Here is a 22,076-nt window from a genome sequence, read left to right on the forward strand (position 1 = left end):
CTTTGTTTTTTTCTTTTGGTTTTCTTTCTCTAGTTCTTTGTTTTAACACTAGTGACTTTATCTATTCTTTTATGTTATTTTTTCATTCCGTAATGAATTTGTGATTCATCCATTTTTTTTAAAATAAAATCAATTTAATGACCAAAATTTAATATTTCTTTTATTTTTCCTACAATATATAAATTTATTTAACAGTTTGCAATTTTCTAATCAATTGGTGAAAAAAAATTATTACTCTTTACTAACAGCCTTTTGACTTGTTAACACCGAATTTTTTATGTAACGTGTTTATTATGAGATGAATCTAAAATCGATTCCTAAAACTCATGCAAAGAAAAAACACAAATGTATTGAAGTATTAACTTCACGACTGTACAAGTCATTGAATTCTCTTAAATGGAACATTAGTCACCTATTTGTCAAAATGTATATATATATATATACACACACAACTCTTTCAGAAGACTAGTCAGTAAAACAATCTGACAATCCAGGACCATATAAGTCTGTAGATCTGTGCTGGCGCAACAGATACTGCTAATCCAATGGAAGAGAAGGTAGTGTTAAGAACTTTTACCATTAACCTTATGCTCTATATGGAGTCCAAATCAATTTGGAGACGTCAACAGGCAACCCAGCACTGCCCGCAGCCTGAAGGTGAAGATCTATTACTTTTCTGTTCTTAGAGATGATGTATTGGCCATTCTTGTACTTCACCAACTCAAGTTCCCGTAGAGTGTTGAAGATGTCATAAGGCTTGATTGCAGTCATATTGCTGACCTCCTGCAAAATGTACACATACCACACATATAAGCAGACAGGTAACATGGCATTGGCAGGCTTATGTACTACAAGTAAAGAAATTTTTCTGTGTGGAATCACACAGCAAACAAATAGTGTAGCGACAACGAATGTAGTAACAGCTTGTGAGAACAAATGTTTAAGTGATAAATATGCCTGAATTCAATACCAACTCAGCAAGCATTTGAAATAATTAGAGTAAAGTGACTTCCAACACTAGAAATTGTATGTGAGGTGGATCAGAAACTAGCAAGCATTTGCCTTCCTCAACTGATTGAAATATCCGGAAACACGACTGGGTCTGAAATGGATTAGGATGGCCTTATGGTTTTGTGATATTGAGCTTGCCTCTTAAGCCCAACCTTAGCACTTCAGGTTTAATAAAACTGGACTCAGTAGTCACATTCACATCCTAAGCGCAAATCAGATGTTTCAGGTATAGTCTATTTACTAGTATGTACTACACAGGACTTTCCAAAACCCTAACATTCAAGACTTTCCAAACCTCTCGCCTCTAACCAAACAATCAGAGTTCGCACTCTGAAAAGTTTCATTATTGATGCACATTCACTAGTTCCATGAATAAAACACACCCTACAGTATACAGTATGATTAAATATGCAGAAGAAAAGCCTAAGAATAATTAAAGGAAACAAGAACTATATTTATTTTCTTATGAAATATTTAAATATCAAATGTACATATGAATAACTAATCTCACAGCAACCATGTAGACAAGTATTATCTGTTTGAAGAAAAGTAAAGGATTTTGGACAAAGGGAACAGGGTTGGTGAGGATCAGGCTGATGCCAAATTTGAATAACACAGTATAAACCAAATGATAGCGGTGAAAAAACAGAGATAGAGATATCAAATGTCACTATCTTCGCAGGTGAAACAGTCAATGAAGCTTACAACTATCGTCATGTCGTTGTTTTGCTTCAAAATGTCTAGAATAACCCTGGTCCAGTATCTCTTATAACTCACTGATCCTAGATCAGAAAGTGGCCGCTCCGGGGTCCCTGCTTTGCCCTCGATCTTTGAGAGTTCGTATGCTGGCATAAATCAAGCAAAAACAGGCAATCACTTGTATGTATTCTATGTACTTAAAAAAAATGACAAATTACATGCAGCACATTGCATAACCAGTTCTTGTGTGATAAACTTTAGATTTTTCACTTGCATGAGGACATTATGCAGCTCATTGAATCTCAAGACATACTACAACATCCCCAGCTTAAGAAAACACCAATGCTCATAATCTAGCCAAACAATATATGATGAGATAAACCATGGAAAGTGAGTGAAAATATCTAACCTCAGATCAATGATTACTATAACAGAATAAAAAAAAAAATTATTCCCAGCTACCGTGAAAAGAATAGGATCAATTATAAATGGACAAATCTAAATCCTGACGGGACAGTAATACTGTGTCTGACGTCACGAATGAGAATCGCAAACATCAAGCCAGCGAGGTGGAACTTACAAAATGCAATCAGAAATTTTCCGTATCCTTTTTTCTGGTAAGGAGGAAAGGTCAGAATGCAGGACAAGTTGCAAGAGTCCATGGAATGCTTTTCCTGTATTTAGTGAAAGGAGACATCTAAATCTACATAGCAAGGTGGCAAATCATGAGTTTACACCAAGGCAGGAAATAAATAACTAGGCCCGAGATTGGTGGTTCAAAGCTGCAAATATAGTCATGAACAATCTGTTTTCTGAGCATGAGCTGAGAATTGATAGCAGATAAATGAAGGAGAATATAAGAAAAAAAAATGGATGACTTATACAATGTAATTTCTAAAAAATAATCGTGTATCCTATTCAGAAACACTACTTCTCCGTTTGACAGACAATTGGACAAGGCTATATCAACTTAGATTTTGCAGTGTACATGACTTGACATGTCATGAAGTTTCAATTACCAAAAAAATTGAAGAAAAGAAAACAGGCTAGAAAAGGCTAGTTTGATTATTTCCGTTTGATTGTTGAAGGAGACAAACAACCTATTTGTTAGCCTGGTGCACCATTAATTTTAAGAAACTACCAGCGGTGGATTGGATTTGGCACATGTTTGCTTACTGAACAGACCGCTAAACGGAAGACTTGACATGCGTGAGATGCAGCAACAAAGGCATGATTTTGGTCCAAAAATATTAAATTGAATATACTACCTTAGAGAAATACGCAACAATGTGGCAACCCCGATCATCACATTCACAGAGAATGTAGAACAAAAACCCACCGACCTCAATATTTGCTGCTTTGTGTTCAATGAATAATTTTGAAATAGAGCAAAGATTCTGTGAATACACCTTGTTCTTCATGCCATCAACCTATAGCAAAATTTATGAAAAAAAATTCATAGAATGCAAGTGGAAGAACATCAGAAACGAGGAAGGAACTTTTAATGGTAATCAGAGAAGTCAGTAGCACGTCCATTTTACTTAGAATATATCACATGGCACTTCGACATTATTGCAAGAGAGAGAGAGAGAGAGAGAGAGAGAGAGAGAGAGAGAGAGAGAGAGAGAGAGAAGAAGAAGAAGAAGAAGAAGAAGAAGAAGAAGAAGAAGAAGATGGAAGAACAAGAGAAACGAGGAAGGAACTTTTAATGGTAATCAGAGAAGTCAGTAGCACGTCCATTTTACTTAGAATATATCACATGGCACTTCGACATTATTGCAAAAGAGAGAGAGAGAGAGAGAGAGAGAGAGAGAAGAAGAAGAAGAAGAAGAAGAAGAAGAAGAAGAAGAAGCATTTTTACTAGAAAATAAACACAACTTTTCATACTTAAAAAAATATAAAATAATTTATTTGAAAAATAGAAAAAACTTGCCTCAAACATAGAAAGGGGGCCACTTCGGTAGATCTCATTTCCTGGGGGATGCTTCAGCTGACATTTCTTCTGCATGATAAAAGTGAGAATATATTTGTGAAAAGAGCAATTGCTGAACACCAAAGAGAATGTTGTGCAACAAGAAGGCATAAAGCTAGAAGCTTAAAATAACAATTCATACATTACAGAACAAGAGAAACCCTTGAAAATGAAGTTTTGAAGGCCTAAAAATCTCAAATCCCTAAAAGAAAGTGAGATATCAGTGGCTGTAGACTTAACCAGACAGTGAGTTAATTAAAATACAGATAGGCCGAACTTGAGCGCATGAATGTAGTGAATGGTGCTTAATTGGCAAAATACAGGAAGATTTTATTTCATAGAATTGCATTATCTAGAATTTTAGCCATAAGATGATGACTTGTATGACAGACTGCACAGCACTTTACTTCCTAATTTTTTGATCATATGATAACATTAGTAGTTACTTAATAAGAAGTGCATGGGAGAGAAAAGATTCCTTTACATTCCGTAAGGCTAGTAAGCATGCCAAATTTATTGTTTCTTTAGAATCAGCATGATTTAACCAATATTTATCATTTTGGCTAAAAGTTATAAATACAAACTAAAGAAACAAAAGGGGCTTTCAAGGAAAATCTGTATTAACTGCTTCCTTTGAGACCTTTTCTTATTGACAAAGTTTCAATTCAGAAAACCCAAGTCCAGATTTCCGGGCATTGTCTTAAACAAATTTTCTATGCAATTAAAATTCCTGAGTGCAAGAGAAAACACAAGAAATTAAGTAATTTAAAAATCCTCTAGAAAAATGAGAGTCCAATATATAAAAGAAAAGCTTTATGACATCAATAACAAAGTCATATTTTCTAATATATATTTATTCAAGTACCATTTATGACTTTGTTCTAATTTTTCCAACACTACAAATGAAATCAACTCTGCAATTAAGGAAACGCAAGTTTCTTGACAAAGTGAAAGTAGGAGAAATTCGGGGAATGCTCACCATATGCCTTAGAAGTTGTTCTTTCTTCTTCATATAATTAAGGCAAAACTCGCAGAAGTACAGCTTCTCACATTCATTGTATTCCGGAGGAAAAGGGGAGAAATACCATGTTTCCATCTCAAATCTTCCGAGCTCTATTTTGGCAATGTTTTTAACTTTTTCGTGTTCCTGCAAGCTGCCAGGTTCAAAGTCCTCATGGTCTTTCTGTCAGTAACAGAGGAAGACCCATCACAATTTGTTTGTTTAACTAAACAAGCAGAAAATGCATCATTCATATAAGAAGATAAAGGAACAAGTTAACCATCTTCACAAGGGGAATTGGTATAATAACACTTCCCTATTGGTGAGAATGAGCGTTAGAGGTGTGCTTATGCCAGTGTGGCTTATCCATATTTCTCAGCAAAAAAACAGAAGGAAGTTAGTCCCTTTGACTCTTTGCTTTGTGCAGATGCATCAACCTCAGCCATTAGCTATTTTTCCAATGCTCCTTGTCCTACTTAAAATTGCATAAGCTTTGTGAGTTGGAGCAATGCGGTCTTCAAGCAGCAAAGTCCAACCACTAGAAGCATGGCTCATCTAACTTGAGACCAGATTCAGATCATTAGGTTTATGACGAATTTCCCACATTTTGATCCTAAACATAGTCATAACTAATAATATTTATTTCTTTCGTGCTGGTAAATTAGGGTACGTATTATTTGGATTGGAAGTGAATCTTATACTGTTTTACAGATTTCTCACATCTAGCTAATGGTTTCACTAGCTCCTATCAAAATTTATCAAGTGATCTGATGCTTTGTGCATGATCTTAATTTGAAGTAAATATATATATATGAAAAAAAAAACCCGAAGTTCAACCACAAATTACCAAAAGAAACAAGAATTGCCAATTCAAAGGAATACTACCAAAAATCACCTTTTAAATAATATCATTCTTTGAGCCTGAACATACCTCCTCATGTGTCATATTAATCTTCTTTCTCTGGAGACGTGTCATCATTTTTAAGCTTTTGGTCTAAAAATTTATAAATAAAATATGTAAGTTTATATGTATATTTGCCATCTATTTGGAAACAAACTTTCCATGTATAAACAAGCAAATAACCATAGCTGCAAAATAATAATAATAATAAAATAAAATAAGAAAAGAAAAAACCATTACAGTGGGGAATTTAAAGGTTACCAAAAAAGCATAAAAATAACTTGTCCAAGTACAACTACATGAGATGCCCAAAGTATTCAAATAAGAACAAAAGTTGAACACTCAAAGATGCAGACATCCTATGATGAAGAATTGTCTTTTAATCAAATCAAGGACAATAGTTAAGAAGAAGAATACCTCCTTCACTTTCTGATCACTGTCAATCTTCTCAAAGTCAAAATTAAGCCGCTCAAGTTTAACCCATTCATCAAGCCTCTTATCAACTACAAAGCAGTATCACATTGCTTACGACATTATAAACACACAAATCTCAAAATAAAAATGAAAATGCAATTGGAGGTTTAAACAAAGGAAAAAGAAAAATCCAGAATGATAGGTTGAGGACGCATGCAGATGCAGACCCAAGCCTTACTACTGGAACAATGGCAATTCCTCACTTAGGAAGGCACATCACTGAAAAACAAGGTGTTGTGTATGGCTCATATACACAAGTAAACTAGCAGATGTGGGAACGGAGTGGAGTGGCGTGACAACATCTGTCATGTTGTGGGAGCATCAGTTTGATAGGTTGGGGTGCGGGGAAACGCCCCGCGGTAGGATACAAGGGTAATTTGTATTTTGTTAGGATTATGATTTGATAATCTTGTAATTTGTATTCTTGTATCCGGATAGATTTAAAATCTGGATATGTTTAGAATCCAGATAGGGTTAGGATCCAAATAGGTTTGTATTTGGATAAATTTAGGTTTTTACCTATAAATATTTGTAACCCTAGTCTTTTGTCTCAACCAAGTGAATAAGAGGATTACGGCTGCTCCACTCCCGAGGACGTAGGCACATTGCCGAACCTCGTAAATCTTGTGTGCTTTTATTGTCTCATTGCTTTCTTGATTTCCCCTGCGGATCCTCTATTTTACATAACTATTTTCCTATCACAAGGAACTGCCTTAGTTGGATACATATCCAAAGTATAACACTTCACTTCTTGGGCAACTTTGATTTATGATTCAAATATCTTTTTATGGCTGTTGTTCTCCTCCCTCCTCTCACTTTCCTCTACTTTTCTATTTATTTTGCTTAAATGAATCATTAATTTTTGCATCAAATTTCTTCTCTTCTTGATCCCTTAGAACAAGAGGAAGCCTACCTCAAAAACCTTCTGTGAATTCTTTTTATATATAAACCATAAATCACACCGGAAATACCAAATATATCATTGCTACTTCCTAAATTTTCTCAAAGATCAAGAAATTAACAAGCAAATTCAATAATCCAAGCACATCCCTCTAAAACCCTGATCATTGCTCCCAAAACCCTAATAATCAAATTGTGTCAATAGTTCAGCACAAAAGCTCCAAGAACACGAAATAAAAAGAAAATCTCCACAAACTAGTTCAATAAACATAAATGCAAACAATCGGATTCCCACTGCCCTAATCTCCATTCCCAAATCGCAAGAACCACTAGGAACGAAAAGAAGGATTTGGGATCGAGGACTTACACTCGGTGTAGTGGACGTAGTACTCGTATTCGTCGGAGAGCTTCCGGCTAGCAATGATCTCTACCGGATGGAGCTTCTTGTCGCACCACTGGCACATCGCCTTGGAACCCAACTCCAACGGCAGCTTCACCCCCACCTCCTTCCTATTCCTCTCCGACCTTCTCTGCCCGCCGCAGGCCTTGAGATCGCCACCGGCCGCCGGCCGGAGAGGCGTCTTCTTTGCCATCTCCCTGCCTCTCCCACTGCGGCAAATGAGGGGATTTGAAAATGGATGGAGGATTTCTAGTTTAAGTGCCTCGAGATTTGTGCGCGATGATCTAAAATAATTTAAATCTTAACCTCCATTCCCGCCTTTTCTTTTTCCTTTTCCTTTTTTTTAACCATTTGATCAAATTTAATGGACGGTCCAGATTGAAAAAAAAATACTCCAATATGTCAACATGGTGGTTTATTTACATCTGTAAAACTTATTATATTGATAAAACCTTTTTTTTTTTTAAAAAAAAATATATATATATATATATATATGTGTCCACCCACCTGAGGTGAAAACATAAAACAAAAAAAAAAATTCATGGCGTAGAACAAGCTAATACAAATAGAGAGAAAAACAACAAGAAAAATTAAGATCACGACTTTGGACTTAGGGAGGATCTCCTACTAGGATAAAAAAGATAGTTACATGTCTGCAGTTGAGTCTGAAATTTGTGTGTTAGGAGAGATAGGTTCGTCTCACATGGAAAGCCCTAAGAACTGAATGCTCTGTTTTTTGGTTGCTTGCTCTATATTTTGTTTTTTGCCTACATGAATCGCAAAAACCCAAAAAAAAAAAATATATATGACTAATTTTCAAAATAATAGAAGCAAAATGTAATGATTTGAAATTAAAAATACATTTATTTCTTACTAGCCAAATGTGCTACTTTGGCCAAAATAGTTCAAGCGGCTTAGGTTAAAACCTAGAATTTTCACAGTTCCTCCAAGGATTATTGGGTTTCAGGTTGTCTAATTAGGATAAAGTTATTAATTTATAATAATATTAGCACTAACGAAATCCTAGACATCATCACTATCAAAGAAGTGTTTAGTACAATATTATATTATTAAAAAAAAACAACACTAAAAAGGTTGTGCATGGCATCATGCAATCATCAAGTTCTTAACATCACAATCAAGTTAAATAAAATAATTGAGCAGTTTTTCCAATAAGATTTTGATTGAATTGTGTGAGTTAAAATAAATGGTTTTAATATATAGCAGACAGCTAGTTCAGGAAGACTTAAGTCTTTTATAACTAATCCGGCTACTCCCATTGAAGGCATTTGTCACAATAATGTTTAAAGATTAATTAGCTCATATTCTTGTATGTGTATATATATATTTATATATCACTTTATAATTAAGTTCTTCATGTTGGAAATAGGCTTTGTACTCAATCTTCTTTCATATTATAGATATTAAGGGATAGATTGATTTCTCTCATTATTTTATTAGTGAAATATGGAAGACCTCATCTTCTCTTCTCTTTTATATTTTAAATGTTCAAAAATGTGTTTGAAGAATTTAGACTAAATATATGTTTGCGTGTTTTTGAAGTTTTATTAAACCGGGTAAAATTAGAGCTGTTGAGTTTTTTCCCTCATATTTTTAGTATTTTACTTTATGTTTTTAAATTGATTATAGAAAATTAATATAGCTTTAAGCAATGGGATCAATAATTTAGAACAATGAGAAATGAAGAAAAAAATAGTGTACTAGGAATTATTAGAAATACAAACCAGCAAAAATTTAATCTGATTGAATTCTCCTATAAGATGGTAGTTAAACATAACCCTCTCAAACTTGGATTAACTATATCTATAGTTTTATATGCTTGACAGAAAATTGATAAACCTCATAGAAAGATGCTTTGATAGAAATCTTTTTAGTAGAGAATTGCATATAATAATCTCTCTTTTTTTTCTTCTTTTTTTTTTCTTTTTTTTTCTTTTTTTGATAAACTATAAGAATCTAAAATTCCAAAGCTGCTACAGCCACTAGTGACCCTCAAACGAATGGTCATTCAAGTTTGAATTATTATTTATTTTAATATTTAAAATCAAAGAAAAATCCACTTCAACCTCTCAAGTTATGTTTATTTATTTACTTTGATTTTTGAATTATATGAATTTGTTTATCATAATTCTTTTTTCTAATAAGATAGTTAATGTGACCAGATAATGACATATATATATATATATATATATGAAATTTCCTGGTAGCCTTTCATGAGTTAGACATCTACCCAACCTTAGTACCAAGACCTTGTACATAAGGAAAAAAATTGGTGATTATTAATTTAGAAATGTATTTCCTGAGTATATTTTTTAAAGGAATACGTACGATTAAACTTAAGTTATTAACTTTATAATAAATGATATACCAAGCTCCTCTCTGTCATGCTATATATAAAACCACAGATAGACTGCAAACACTATATCTCATATATATCTCATTCTCTCCATCCATCGAGCTCCTAAAAATGAAAGCAAGAAACACACACCAGCTCAGCTCTTCACAAAGCCCTCTTTTCGATGCTGAGCCTTCGTTGAAGGACGCCGACCGGCTCCTCCCTATCGCCAACGTGAGCCGTCTTATGAAGAGGTCTCTTCCGACCAATGCCAAGATCTCCAAGGAAGCCAAGGAGGCAGTGCAAGAGTGTGTGTCAGAGTTCATCAGCTTCATCACCGGTGAGGCCTCTGACAAATGCAGGAGAGAAAAGAGAAAGACTGTTAATGGTGAGGACCTTCTTTGGGCCATGACCACCCTTGGCTTTGAGAACTATGTTTATCCTCTTGAGCTTTATCTTAACAAGTATAAAGACTGTGTTCATGAGGGAGAAGTAGTGGAGGAGAAAAAGAAGAGCTTTATTGGTAAGCAGGGAGAGGCTTCAGCCTCTTCAGAACGGAGTTTCTTATGTTTTAATGCTGGAGTCGATGCGCCGGCTCCGGTCAAGTTCATGGAGTTTGGAGTTGAGAGAACAGTGGAAGGTGGACATGCTGCTAATGGTAGTGGTAGTGGTGGTGGTGACGCTTGGTCTTTGCCTAGTCATTCTCATGGAGTTTAGAGGTATTAGAAGTATAGTCTCATGTTTATCCATTTTTTAGTTGCTTTTTGAGGATATGATTTCTAATTCTAACCAAGAAAAACTTTAATTAATTCAATTTAATTTGCATTTTTTTTAGTGACTCTTGATGTTGAATCTATCATTCTAATTTCAAAACTTTGTTTATCTATGTACTTCTTAAATAGATTCCATTTTATTTTGCTATTATATATCTTCATGTGGCCGGCCAACCTAATGACAAAGTGATACGAACTAAGGTCATCTATCAACAGTATGACACAACTATAAATCAAACATATATAGTTCAACATTAACAATAATCATCATCATCATATATATATATATAAACAAGGAACAATGATGGGAAGAACACACATGCATATTGTTAGCCATTCACAGCAGCCACTAAGAGTATACTCCAGAAGAAAGAAGGTGAATGGTCAAGGCAATGACTGTGCATGACCACTAGAGGGTATTATGGGAAATTCCATATTGATACTATGACCAAGGGTTCACGTGCAAGGATTATATCAAGGGTTAGCAAAGGGGATCTGGGGGGCAGCAAAGAAAGAAAGCTTGATAACCTTACAGGTTGGCCTCTATCTTCCAATTACTTTCTATCATTGGTGCGGTGAGCGTGGCGATTCCCGAGCGTTGATGCCGCCAACCAGGATGGAGCAGCGTGTCGACTCGATAGAAAGGAACTTGGAATCGATGGGAGAGGAATTACAGAACTTGAAGATTCACGCCTCAAAGGCGGACCAGGCGGTGGCGGGTATTTTGGACGAAGTAGCGCGCTCGAGACAGCAGCTGGACAGCATTCAACAATTATTGGTAACTTTTGTGAAAGGAAAGGCTGTCGACGAACGTCCACATCCTCAACCTGCACCAAATCCGGCGTCTTCTCCTCTAGATCCGGCGGCTTCTTCTCCAGATGAAGTGCTTTCTGCGGCTGTGGAAGGCCAGCGGGTTTCGTCCCGCATGATTTCTTTCGACGAGATCCAGATTGCGGCGAAGAAAATCGAGATGCCCAACTTCAAGGGCGACGACCCTTTGGGATGGGTTCGGCGAGCAGAGCAATACTTCCGGATTCAACAAACTCCGGAGGATATGAAGGTCACACTAGCATTGGTGTCAATGGAGGGCCACGCACTCCATTGGATGACTTGGTTACATGAACGCCGACCTCTCCTTACTTGGCAGGATGTGCGCCGTGAAATTTTAGCCAGATTCAGTAGTGCTTTGGCTGTGAACCCGTATGAAGCAATTGCGGCAGTGAAGCAGACAACTACGGTGGAGGTCTACATCCGTGAATTTGTAGAAAAATCAGCCCAAGTCCAAGGATGGCCAGAGGCTGCTTTCATAGGCCAGTTCCTCAGTGGGTTGAAAGATACTCTCCGTGCTCATATCCGATCACATGAAGCTCAAGACCTCTACGGCACGATGCAATTAGCTCGTGAGGTGGACAATGAAATCGAGATTTGTGGAAAGAAGATGATGACGAGTGGATCATTTTTCCCATCTTATGGTCTTGGTGCTCGGGCTGGGTCAGTCTGGGACATCATTCGGTTAGAGGATGGTGTGCTTGGGCATTCCATTACAGCTAGCAAACCTGGAGCCCCAAGGCCCTCTTTTTCAGGACCAGCGTTGCATGCCAATCGGCATATCTACTCAGACACTGGCTCAAGGGTTGATTTGGCCACAAGTTCGCACCACAACAGTGCAAGTTCCAACTCATTGACAGGCCATTCCGAGCTGAATTGGAAAACTCGTCAGTATACACAAAAACAATTTCAAGATTTACGAGCCAAAGGATTATGCTTTCGGTGCCATCAACCTTTCCACCCTCTTCATCAATGCCTGAACAAGACCTTCCGTGTACTTATTTTGGGAGAGGAAGAAGAACAGGACCCCAGTAACATCTCTACATCGGAAAGTGGTGACTTCCCTAGTACTCTAGAAGATGGCTCTCCCCAAATCCTGCAGATGGAACTTCCTTGTTTCGCCATGACTTCAAATCGGAAGATTAGCACGATGAAGATTATGGGGAGTATTAATGCTTCCCCAGTTATTGTGATGATCGATAGTGGCGCAAGTCATTGTTTCATCTCTCCTACATTGGTTACTCGACTAAACTTACCCATTTCTGTAACACCTACTTTTGGGGTGAAATTGAGTGATGGTCATTGCAGAGAAACTCATGGGGTTTGCCGCAACACTGTAATATTAATGCCTTCAATTTCGGCGACAGTGGATTGTTTTCTTTTTTCCATTAGGTGGAGTTGATGTGATTTTGGGAATCTCATGGTTACAAACCTTGGGGGATGTCAAGGTCAATTGGTCCAAAATGACAATGGCAATCGCTCACAATGGGGATTACGTACAGATCACGGGGGATCCCTCACTTTCCAATTCTAGTATTTCTTGTCATTCTTTGCACCGCCTATACGATGTTGAGTTTACAGCACTCTTGTGGTCCTCGGGTTTGGGTGAAGTAAACAACACTATCGCCACCTCAACAGTTTTTTCTGCAGATTTACATCAGTTGCTTGAAGAATTTGCAGCGGTATTTGAAGAATCCAGTGGCCTTCCACCTCGACGACCTACAGACCACCAAATTCTTCTTAAAGAAGGAGTCACAACCATCAAAAGTAGGCCCTATCGGTATGGTCACATCCAGAAAGATGAAATGGAGCGGTTGGTTGCCGAAATGCTAGCTTCTGGGATTGTGCAACCTAGCAATAGTCCCTTTGCTAGTCCAGTTTTATTGGTTCGCAAGAAAGATAAAAGCTGGAGGTTTTGTGTTGACTATCGGGAGCTTAATAAGGTCGGAATACCAGATAAGTACCCTATTCCTATCATCCAAGAATTACTAGATGAATTGTATGGGGCTCAATTTTTCTCCAAAATCGACCTCAGATCCGGATACCATCAAATTAGAGTGCGACAAGAAGACATTCCAAAGACGGCCTTTCGCACACACTCGGGCCACTATGAATTCAAGGTCATGCCATTCGGTCTTATGAATGCTCCGGCGACTTTTCAAGCCACAATGAATGACATTTTCCGGCCGTATCTTCGTAAGTTTGTACTTGTCTTTTTTGATGACATACTCATTTATAGTGTGTCTTGGCAAGAGCATATGCAACACTTACGGTTGGTGTTTGAGATCTTGTTAGAACAACACTTTCTAGTTAACAGGAAAAAGAGCTCATTCGGCCAGATGTCTATTGAATACCTGGGCCATGTGCTGTCTCATAATGGTGTCTTGATGGATCCTGCAAAAGTGGAGAGCATCCTCAATTGGCCTGTGCCAACTTCTCTTAAAGCAGTACGAGCCTTCTTGGGGCTCACGGGGTATTATCGACGTTTCATTAAAGGATATGGGGAGTTAGCTCGTCCTCTTACTAATATGCTGAAGAAAGACTCTCTTACTAAATTTGCATGGACAACAGAAGCTGACGGGGCTTTTCACCGGTTGCAACAAGCCCTTACTACGGCCCCAACATTAGTGATGCCTGATTTCACCAAAGTTTTTATCATTGAATGTGATGCTTCGGGTGGAGGTATTGGAGCTGTACTCATGCAAGACAATCACCCGATTGCGTTTTTCAGTAAGTCACTCGCATCGCGGCACTTAGCAAAGCCTGCCTATGAAAAAGAACTCATGGCCCTTGTTCTTGCTATCCGTCAATGGCGGCCTTATTTAATTGGCCGGCGTTTCTTGGTGCGTACTGATCACAGCAGTCTTCAACACATTTGGAAACAACAAGTCACCACTCCCGCTCAACAAAACTGGGTGACTAAACTTCTTGGCTATGAATTTGATGTGGAGTACAAGCCGGGCAAAACCAATCAAGCTGTTGATGCTCTTTCACGAGTTGTGGAGAATATGGGCTTCGCTGCACTATCACTGCCGTATTGGGCTGATTGGAATCACCTCGCATCTGAAATTACACATGATGTATCCTTACAGCAACTATTACAGAAAATTCAGCACCAGCCACTCCAATATCCTAATTACAAGATTGTCAACGGTAAAATCTTCTTCAAAGGCCGGCTTATGATTCCCCCCACCTCATCTTGGATACCAAGGTTACTTGACGAATTCCACAGTACTCCCCAAGGGGGTCATTCTGGGGCTATGCGTACCTACAAATGAATCGCTGCTAGCCTACATTGGCAAGGTATGATGAAAAGAGTGAAAGATTATGTGGTTGCTTGCTTAACCTGCCAACGCAACAAATATGAAACGCTATCCCCGAAAGGTCTCCTGCAGCCACTTCCAATTCCCAACCAAATTTGGGAAGAGATCTCCTTGGACTTCATTACCGGGCTGCCTAAGTCTAAAGGAGTGGATTGTATCTTAGTTGTGGTGGATAGACTCAGTAAGTACGCTCATTTCCTCTCATTGAAACACCCATTTACTGCCAAAGGAGTAGCTGATCTCTTTGCAAGGGAGGTGGTTAGACTTCATGGCGTGCCGCTGTCCATCGTCAGTGACCGCGATCCCATCTTCATGAGTTGTTTTTGGCGAGAGTTCTTTGCCACATGGGGTACTCGACTTAAAATGAGCACAGCGTATCACCCAGAAACCGACGGCCAAACTGAAGTTCTTAATCGGTGTTTAGAAACTTATCTTCGTTGTTTCACTTCCGAACAACCTAAACAATGGCACCATTGGCTTCCTTGGGCGGAGTATTGGTATAATACTAATTATCATGCCGCAACCCATTCAACTCCTTTTGAAATTGTTTATGGCCGTCCTCCTCCAACTCTTCTTCAATATATGCCCGACGAGTTTCTTATCGCTGCTGTTGCCCAAGAACATCAGGAGAGATCTACCATCCTTCAACAATTGAAAAGACATCTTTCTCATGCTCAATTCCAAATGGCTCGCTCGGCCAACAAAAAACGCAGGTTCGCTGAATTTGAGGTTGGAGATTCAGTTTTTCTCAAATTGCACTCCTATCGGCAACGTTCCATTCAACATCGGTCGTCAGCCAAACTAGCTCCTAAATACTATGGACCTTTCAAAATCCTCCAGAAAATTAGTCCACTTGTGTACAAATTGCAGCTACCCTTGGGGTCCAAGGTGCACCCAGTTTTTCACATATCTCTCTTAAAGAAATTGGTGGGTTCTCATCCTGTTTCACAGGAACTGCCACAAGACTTCTCCTCTGTTGAGCAGTCTTTCATTCCAGCGCAAATTGTTCAGGTTCGAGACTTAAGCCCCAATACTTGTCCCTGCCATCAGGTGTTAGTACGGTGGTTCAACCATTCTCTCGATGATGATACTTGGATGTCGTGTGCTGATTTTTGGTGTCAATTTCCTCACTCCAACCTTGTGGACAAGGTTTGTCCTACCCAGGAGAGAATTGTTAGCCATTCACAGCATCCACTAAGAGTATACTCCAGAAGAAAGAAGGTGAATGGTCAAGGCAATGACTGTGCATGACCACTAGAGGGTATTATGGGAAATTCCATATTGATACTATGACCAAGGGTTCACGTGCAAGGATTATATCAAGGGTTAGCAAAGGGGATCTGGGGGGCAGCAAAGAAAGAAAGCTTGATAACCTTACAGGTTGGCCTCTATCTTCCAATTACTTTCTATCACATATGCATGTACATACACATATTACAATACTACAACAACAAGGATACTATTACAATGATCCAAAGCCCTCAACGAAGTGATGAGATGCAAAAGAGTGAATGCAAGAAGGATCAAGAGCAACAGAAAGCTGAACATGACCTCCCCCTTCTCTAGCACTAAAGAGAACAAGCTCTCCCTCCTGGTTCATGGACAACAACTCCACTCCACATGGCCTCTCCCCCATCCAAAGTCTGAAACCTCATAAACCTTAAACCTTGGTGAAGCCACAACATTCACCATCCTTTATTTCTATTGCCGCCACCTTCATCATCTGCTCCGCTCAGTCCTCACAGCCATCCAGCAGAGCCCGAAGACGTTCTTGAATGGCTCTTTGTATCGCTGAGCATGCTCGAGCAAAGCCTCGATCCTTTGCTTAGTATTTCACTGGCTTTACTTTTTGCTTGACATCCAACTACACAGTTGCCTAAGTTTTCTTCTCCTGGTGGTGGATCAAGGTGCCTCCTGATTTAAGCTTAAGATGCATGATGATAATGGATGTAAAATTAAGTTTCATATAAATATTGTAGAAAAGAAGTATAATATATAGTACAATACTGCAATCTACCAAGAAATTCAAAGCAATGTCATGAGGGTCACGAGACTGGACATTCTTAGCTTTGAGAAGATGAATCCAAGTGTGAGCTGAGACAACGACCAACGTTGAAGGAGGATCTGAGGATATGATATAGTTGTTGTCTCCTCGTCGTTTCTCAGCCGCATCGGCCGCATGGCTTCTTCTTTCAGAGCTTGGATGCTTGACGGCCTTATAACAAAGGTCCTTGATAGAAGAAGGATATGTATTTAGCTAGCACAAACATTGGTGACCCCTTTGGGTCATATTTATAGAACAAATAAATATACAAATATAACTATACATATATATATATATATATATATACATATACATACACAATGTACATTCATCAAAATATACATCTAACATATCATTCTAACACGCCCCCTCAAACTCATGGTGGGTTATAAACCAAGAGTTTATTAACCAGAAACTGAAGCCGAGAGACTGTATATGCCTTAGTGAAAATATCATCAAGCTGCCGTGTAGAGGCAACATAAGGAAGAATAATACTGCCAGCAATATAATGATGACGAGCAAAGTGAAGAGCAATCTCAAGATGCTTCGTACGTTCATGAAAGACAGGATTAGCAGCGATTTTAATGGCACTCTGGTTGTCACAGTGTATAGGAGTAGGGGCAGAGACAGAGACACCAAAGTCCATCAAAATCTGTCACGACCAAAGAACCTCCTTAGCAGTAGAAGACATAGCACCATACTCAGCTTCAACAGTAGAAAGAGCAACAAAGATTATTTCTTGCTTTTCCAAGAGATAAGAGAATCTCCAAGAAAAATGCAGAAACCAGTAGTAGAACGTCGATCAGAGGCATCACTTGCCCAATCAGCATCACAATAGGCGCGTAACTCAAGAGAAGATGTGGCAGAAAAAAGTAAAGAGAGAGATATAGTGCCACGATAATAACGAAGAACTCGTAAGAGGATAGCGTAATGAGTAGAGCGAGGAGCACTCATAAACTGACTAAGAACACAAACAACATATGTAATATCTGGCCGAGTAATAGTCAAATAGACAAGAGCACCAACAAGTGCACGATAGCTAGTAGGATCAAGCAGAGGCTCACCATCAGAAGAGGAGAGTTGGTGATGCAGCTCAATAGGGGTAGAGGCAGTGCGAAAATCAGTGATATCAGCTCGTCGAAAAATGTCAGATATGTACTTCTGTTGAGACACCAAGTAACCCCGACGAGAATAAGCAACTTTAAGAATAAGAAAATAATGAAGAGGGCCAAGATCTTTCATCTGAAACTCGGTGTGTAGCTGTTGTTTCAAGGAAAGAACAATATCGACATCATCACCAGTGATAACCATATCGTCAACATAAAGAAGTAGAATAGTGATGCCTCGAGAAGTCTGCCGAGTGAAGAAGACATAATCATAAGAGCTCTTGGTGAAACCAAGAGTAAGAACCAAATTGCAAAACCGCTCAAACCAAGCACGAGGAGTTTGTTTGAGTCCATAGATGGCTCGACGAAGATGATAGACATGCTGAGAAGGATGAGAGAAACCAGGAGGAGGAGTCATATAAACATCCTCAGAGAGATCACCATGTAAGAAGGCATTGGTCACATCTAACGGATGAAGTGGCCAGTGACGAGCAGCAGAAATAGCATAAAAGAGGTGAACAGTAGTCAATTTTGTCACAAGAGCGAATGTCTCCTCATAATCAATGTCATACTTCTAAGTAAAAGCACGAGCAACAAGACGCGCTTTGTGGTGCTCAATACTACCATCGGCTCGGGTCTTGACTCGATAGACCCAGAGATAACTGATAAGAGTAACATCAGATGAAAGAGGAACAAGATCCCATGTATGCATGCGTTGTAGAGTATCAAGTTCTTCTGACATAGCTTGTTGCCATTGGGGATGTTTCATCGCCTCACGATAAGATTGCGGCTTGGAATGCGAGTAAATAGTGGAAAGAAAGGCTTGGAAATTGGGAGAATAAGAAATGAGAGAGAAAGAGCGTACTGGGCAGAAGGCCGGCGAGGACGGTCTGGGTAACGACGGGGAACAACAGGAACATCTTCAAGAGAGGATGGGTCAACGGAGAGAGGAGTGGAATCGCTAGAATCACCAGAATTATCAATGCACCCAGAGGGAGGGGAAGGAGGAACATAGGAAATGTCTATGGAGACGTTTGGAAAGGGCACTGAATTGGTAGTTGTGGTGGAACTTGGAAGAACTATGGAGGGGAGAGAAGATGATGCAGTGGTAGTGGAAGATTGAAGAAATGAAAGATTTGCGAAGGATGAAGAAAAGTAAGGGGTATCTTCAAGAAAAGTGACATGACGGGAAATACAAAGACAGTGATAATGGGGATCATAACAGCGATAACCATTATGTTGAGAGCTATATCCAAGAAAAATGCATATGGTAAAACGGGGAGAAAGCTTGTTTCTCTCGACAGTGGGCAAAAGAACAAAACATGTGTAACCAAACGTGCGAAGATGACTATAGGAGGGAGAAAAGAAGTATAAACGCTCATAAGGTGTAATACCAGATAGAGTGAAGGTAGGAGTATGATTAATGAGATAGACGGATGTAAGAATGGCTTCAGCCCAGAACGATTGAGGGACAGAAGAGGCAAAAAGAAGTGCACGCGCAATGTCTAAGATATGGCAATGTTTACGCTCAGGGACACCATTCTGAGCAGGTGTATAAGGACAGTACTGCTGCGGAAAAGTGCCGTGAGTGGAAAGTAATGTTCGAAAGGATGTAGAGAGATACTCGCGTGCCCCATCGTAGCGAAAAATCTTAATGCGTTTACCAAACTGAGTATATATCATTTGCGCAAATTGAGAGTAAATGGAAAAACCTCAGATTGGGAACGTATTAAATAAAGCCAGGTATAACACGAGAACTAATCAACAAAAGAGATGTAATAGAAGAAACCACCAAGAGAGGAGAAGGGTTCAGGACCCTAAATATCAGAATGAACTAGATCAAAAATAGATTCAGAAATAGATTCTCGTGAAGAAAAAGGAAGAGCAGTGGGTTTAGCAAGCTTACAACCCATACATGGATGTGGAGGAAGGGAAGAAACATAATCGAGATTACCTAAACTTGTTAAGAGTTTCAGGCGACAACTAGACAAGTGACCGAGGCGACAGTGCCAACGATCAAGAGAACATACAGAAGCTATAATATCAGAAGATAAAAAAGCTGGAAGATGAAGAGAATCTAAGTGATAGAGGCCACCAACTCTACTCCCGATCCTAATCCTCTAGCTTGTAAGATTGTCCTGCACAGTACAAATAGAGGAAGAAAAGGTAAAATTGAGACCATGATCAGTGAGCTGACTAATAGAAAGAAGGTTGAGAGCTAAGCTAGAGACATGATGGACGTCAGGAATGTCCAAATGACGCAGACTGAAAACGGCCACGTACACTGCGTAACAGGATGAAGGCTCCCATCAGTGGTACGAACACTAGAAAAAGTATGAGGCATAGTAATGGAGACTAGGCTAGAGGTATCGGCAGTCATATGATGAGTGGCACCAAAATCTAAAATTCAGAAGGAGGAAGACATAGCAGAGGCAACAGACGTAGCAGAGGAAATGCTGGAGGGCAAAGAACGGTGCATAGCATGAATCTGCTCAGTATAATTACAAAAATATATAATTTCAAAAAAAAAATACAATTTGTTAATATTATTATAATTTTGACTTATTAACAAATAATATATATTATAAAAAGTTTTTAAAAACATTTCCTCGATTAAAATTTAAAAGAAGCATCCGTTCTTTCTCAAGCCATTAAAATAGTGATTTTCTTTAAAAAAAATCTCAACTCTAGTAATGGAGTGGGCCGAGGTGGGATATGGTGACTGTAAAAATACGAAAACGGTTGTGATATTAGAAAAGAAAAAAAAAAAAGAAAAGGACGGGCGGGGTGTGTGGCAACACCCTCCACCCCCACCAAAACGACATACAGCGCACTAGGAGCCCCATTTCAATGCATGGCAGGCTCTTTGTGATTATCACATTCAATGCCCATGTATAGCTTCCGAGGAGCCCCAGAATGGTCCACTTATTATTTTTCCTTCATGACTATGACTTTCACGAATAATTAAAATCTTTTTCTATTTTTATCATATCGTTGGAGGACAATGGTCATTGTTTGTTCTATTTGTAGACCAGCATAAAAGGAGGGGAGAAATTAAATAAACTGTTAGTGCAAATGCACTTTAATTAGCATGATTTGACACCTAATTAAGGTGATGTAAAAGCCTGTGTGACGTGGTATAATTAATGACTTGACAAAGCATGGTGACATGGCAAGAATTCTTAGCTTGGAGTCAAATATTTTGGAGATCTCTTTGAAGCTACTTTTGATATGTGTTACAACTTAAATTTAAGATCATATCAAGACCATATTTAGGTGAGACTAAATATGGATGGAGCTTAATTGAAAAAATACCTATCAATGGTATGATTGAAGGCTATTGAAGGTATGATTTGAAGAATTTTAATAGGTATTATTGAAGACTATTAAGGTTATAATTGAAGGCATGACTATTGTTAGTATGATTGGAATGATTGATTGAAAAATCTATTCTTGGGAAGATATGAAGGTCAAACTTTGGTGAATTGAAGATCAAGTTTGGTAAGTTTCATGAAAACGCACAAAGACATGCGCCCCTTGCGAGGTGACTGCGTGGTGAGAAACTGAGGATATAGGTTAGTTGCCGGTAGTCGGGATCGGGAGATATGGCTGAATCGACTCGGACTAAGCATGACCGGGAGGTTGATGGGCTTGAGGTCACTTCGCAATGTAATCAGAACTCAGTTAAGTCAGTAGTCAGGGTCATGTTGTAAGTTATGTTACTACAGGAGTTGTAACAGCTAATTTTGGAAGGTTCTAAAGTTTGTAGCTGCGGAGATTCTTAAAAAGGTATGGACTATATTTGGGATATTGAGGCATCGCTACCTTGCTCTGAGATTGGGTGTGCAACCGGAGCTAGAGAGAGTGTGTACACTAGACAATCTAAAGAGGGTAGTTATCTTTATTTGTGAGAGTGAGTGGCAAAGTATTTGTACTCATGTATTTTCATCTCTTTTAGTGGATTGTTTATCTCCGGGCTTGGCCAAACAGACGTAGCCTAGTTGGCGCCAAATTGAGTTACCAATTTCGTGTCTCTTTTTTATTTGGTTTGTGTGAGATTTATGTGAGTGTTTAAGTATTTTCTAAACACACAAACCACATTATATTGGCGGAACTAACACAAACAACATCAATACATAAGAAAAGAAAACGATAAGAAAGAATGCAAAACCCGTCCACCTTAATCTAATCATATGACATAAAAATGCAAGGAGGATATAGGTTCAAAATTTTCTTTCGGTAGTATTTTTTACTATTTATGTAATGCATATTTGGATTAAATACTGTTC

General features: G+C 38.7%; 2 protein-coding genes across 2 annotated transcripts; one reads left to right on the plus strand and one right to left on the minus strand.

The window, feature by feature from the left end:
- Positions 1 to 395: 395 nt before the first annotated feature.
- LOC120260793 (putative MYST-like histone acetyltransferase 1) lies at positions 396 to 7,555 on the minus strand. The gene is made up of 9 exons (XM_039268356.1): positions 7,325 to 7,555; positions 6,001 to 6,086; positions 5,614 to 5,676; positions 4,662 to 4,865; positions 3,644 to 3,712; positions 2,979 to 3,140; positions 2,291 to 2,384; positions 1,717 to 1,856; positions 396 to 783 (listed from the first exon to the last, which is right to left on the minus strand). The coding sequence occupies exons 1-9, from the start codon at positions 7,548 to 7,550 to the stop codon at positions 586 to 588; spliced, it is 1,242 nt and encodes a 413-aa protein (XP_039124290.1). The 5' UTR covers positions 7,551 to 7,555; the 3' UTR covers positions 396 to 585.
- Positions 7,556 to 9,845: 2,290 nt separating this feature from the next.
- LOC120260213 (nuclear transcription factor Y subunit B-3-like) lies at positions 9,846 to 10,430 on the plus strand. Its single transcript, XM_039267654.1, has one exon. The coding sequence runs from the start codon at positions 9,846 to 9,848 to the stop codon at positions 10,428 to 10,430; it is 585 nt and encodes a 194-aa protein (XP_039123588.1).
- The last annotated feature ends 11,646 nt before the right edge of the window (positions 10,431 to 22,076 follow it).

Source organism: Dioscorea cayenensis, chromosome 5 (genome assembly GCF_009730915.1).
Source record: "Dioscorea cayenensis subsp. rotundata cultivar TDr96_F1 chromosome 5, TDr96_F1_v2_PseudoChromosome.rev07_lg8_w22 25.fasta, whole genome shotgun sequence".
NCBI classification, from domain to species: domain Eukaryota; kingdom Viridiplantae; phylum Streptophyta; class Magnoliopsida; order Dioscoreales; family Dioscoreaceae; genus Dioscorea; species Dioscorea cayenensis.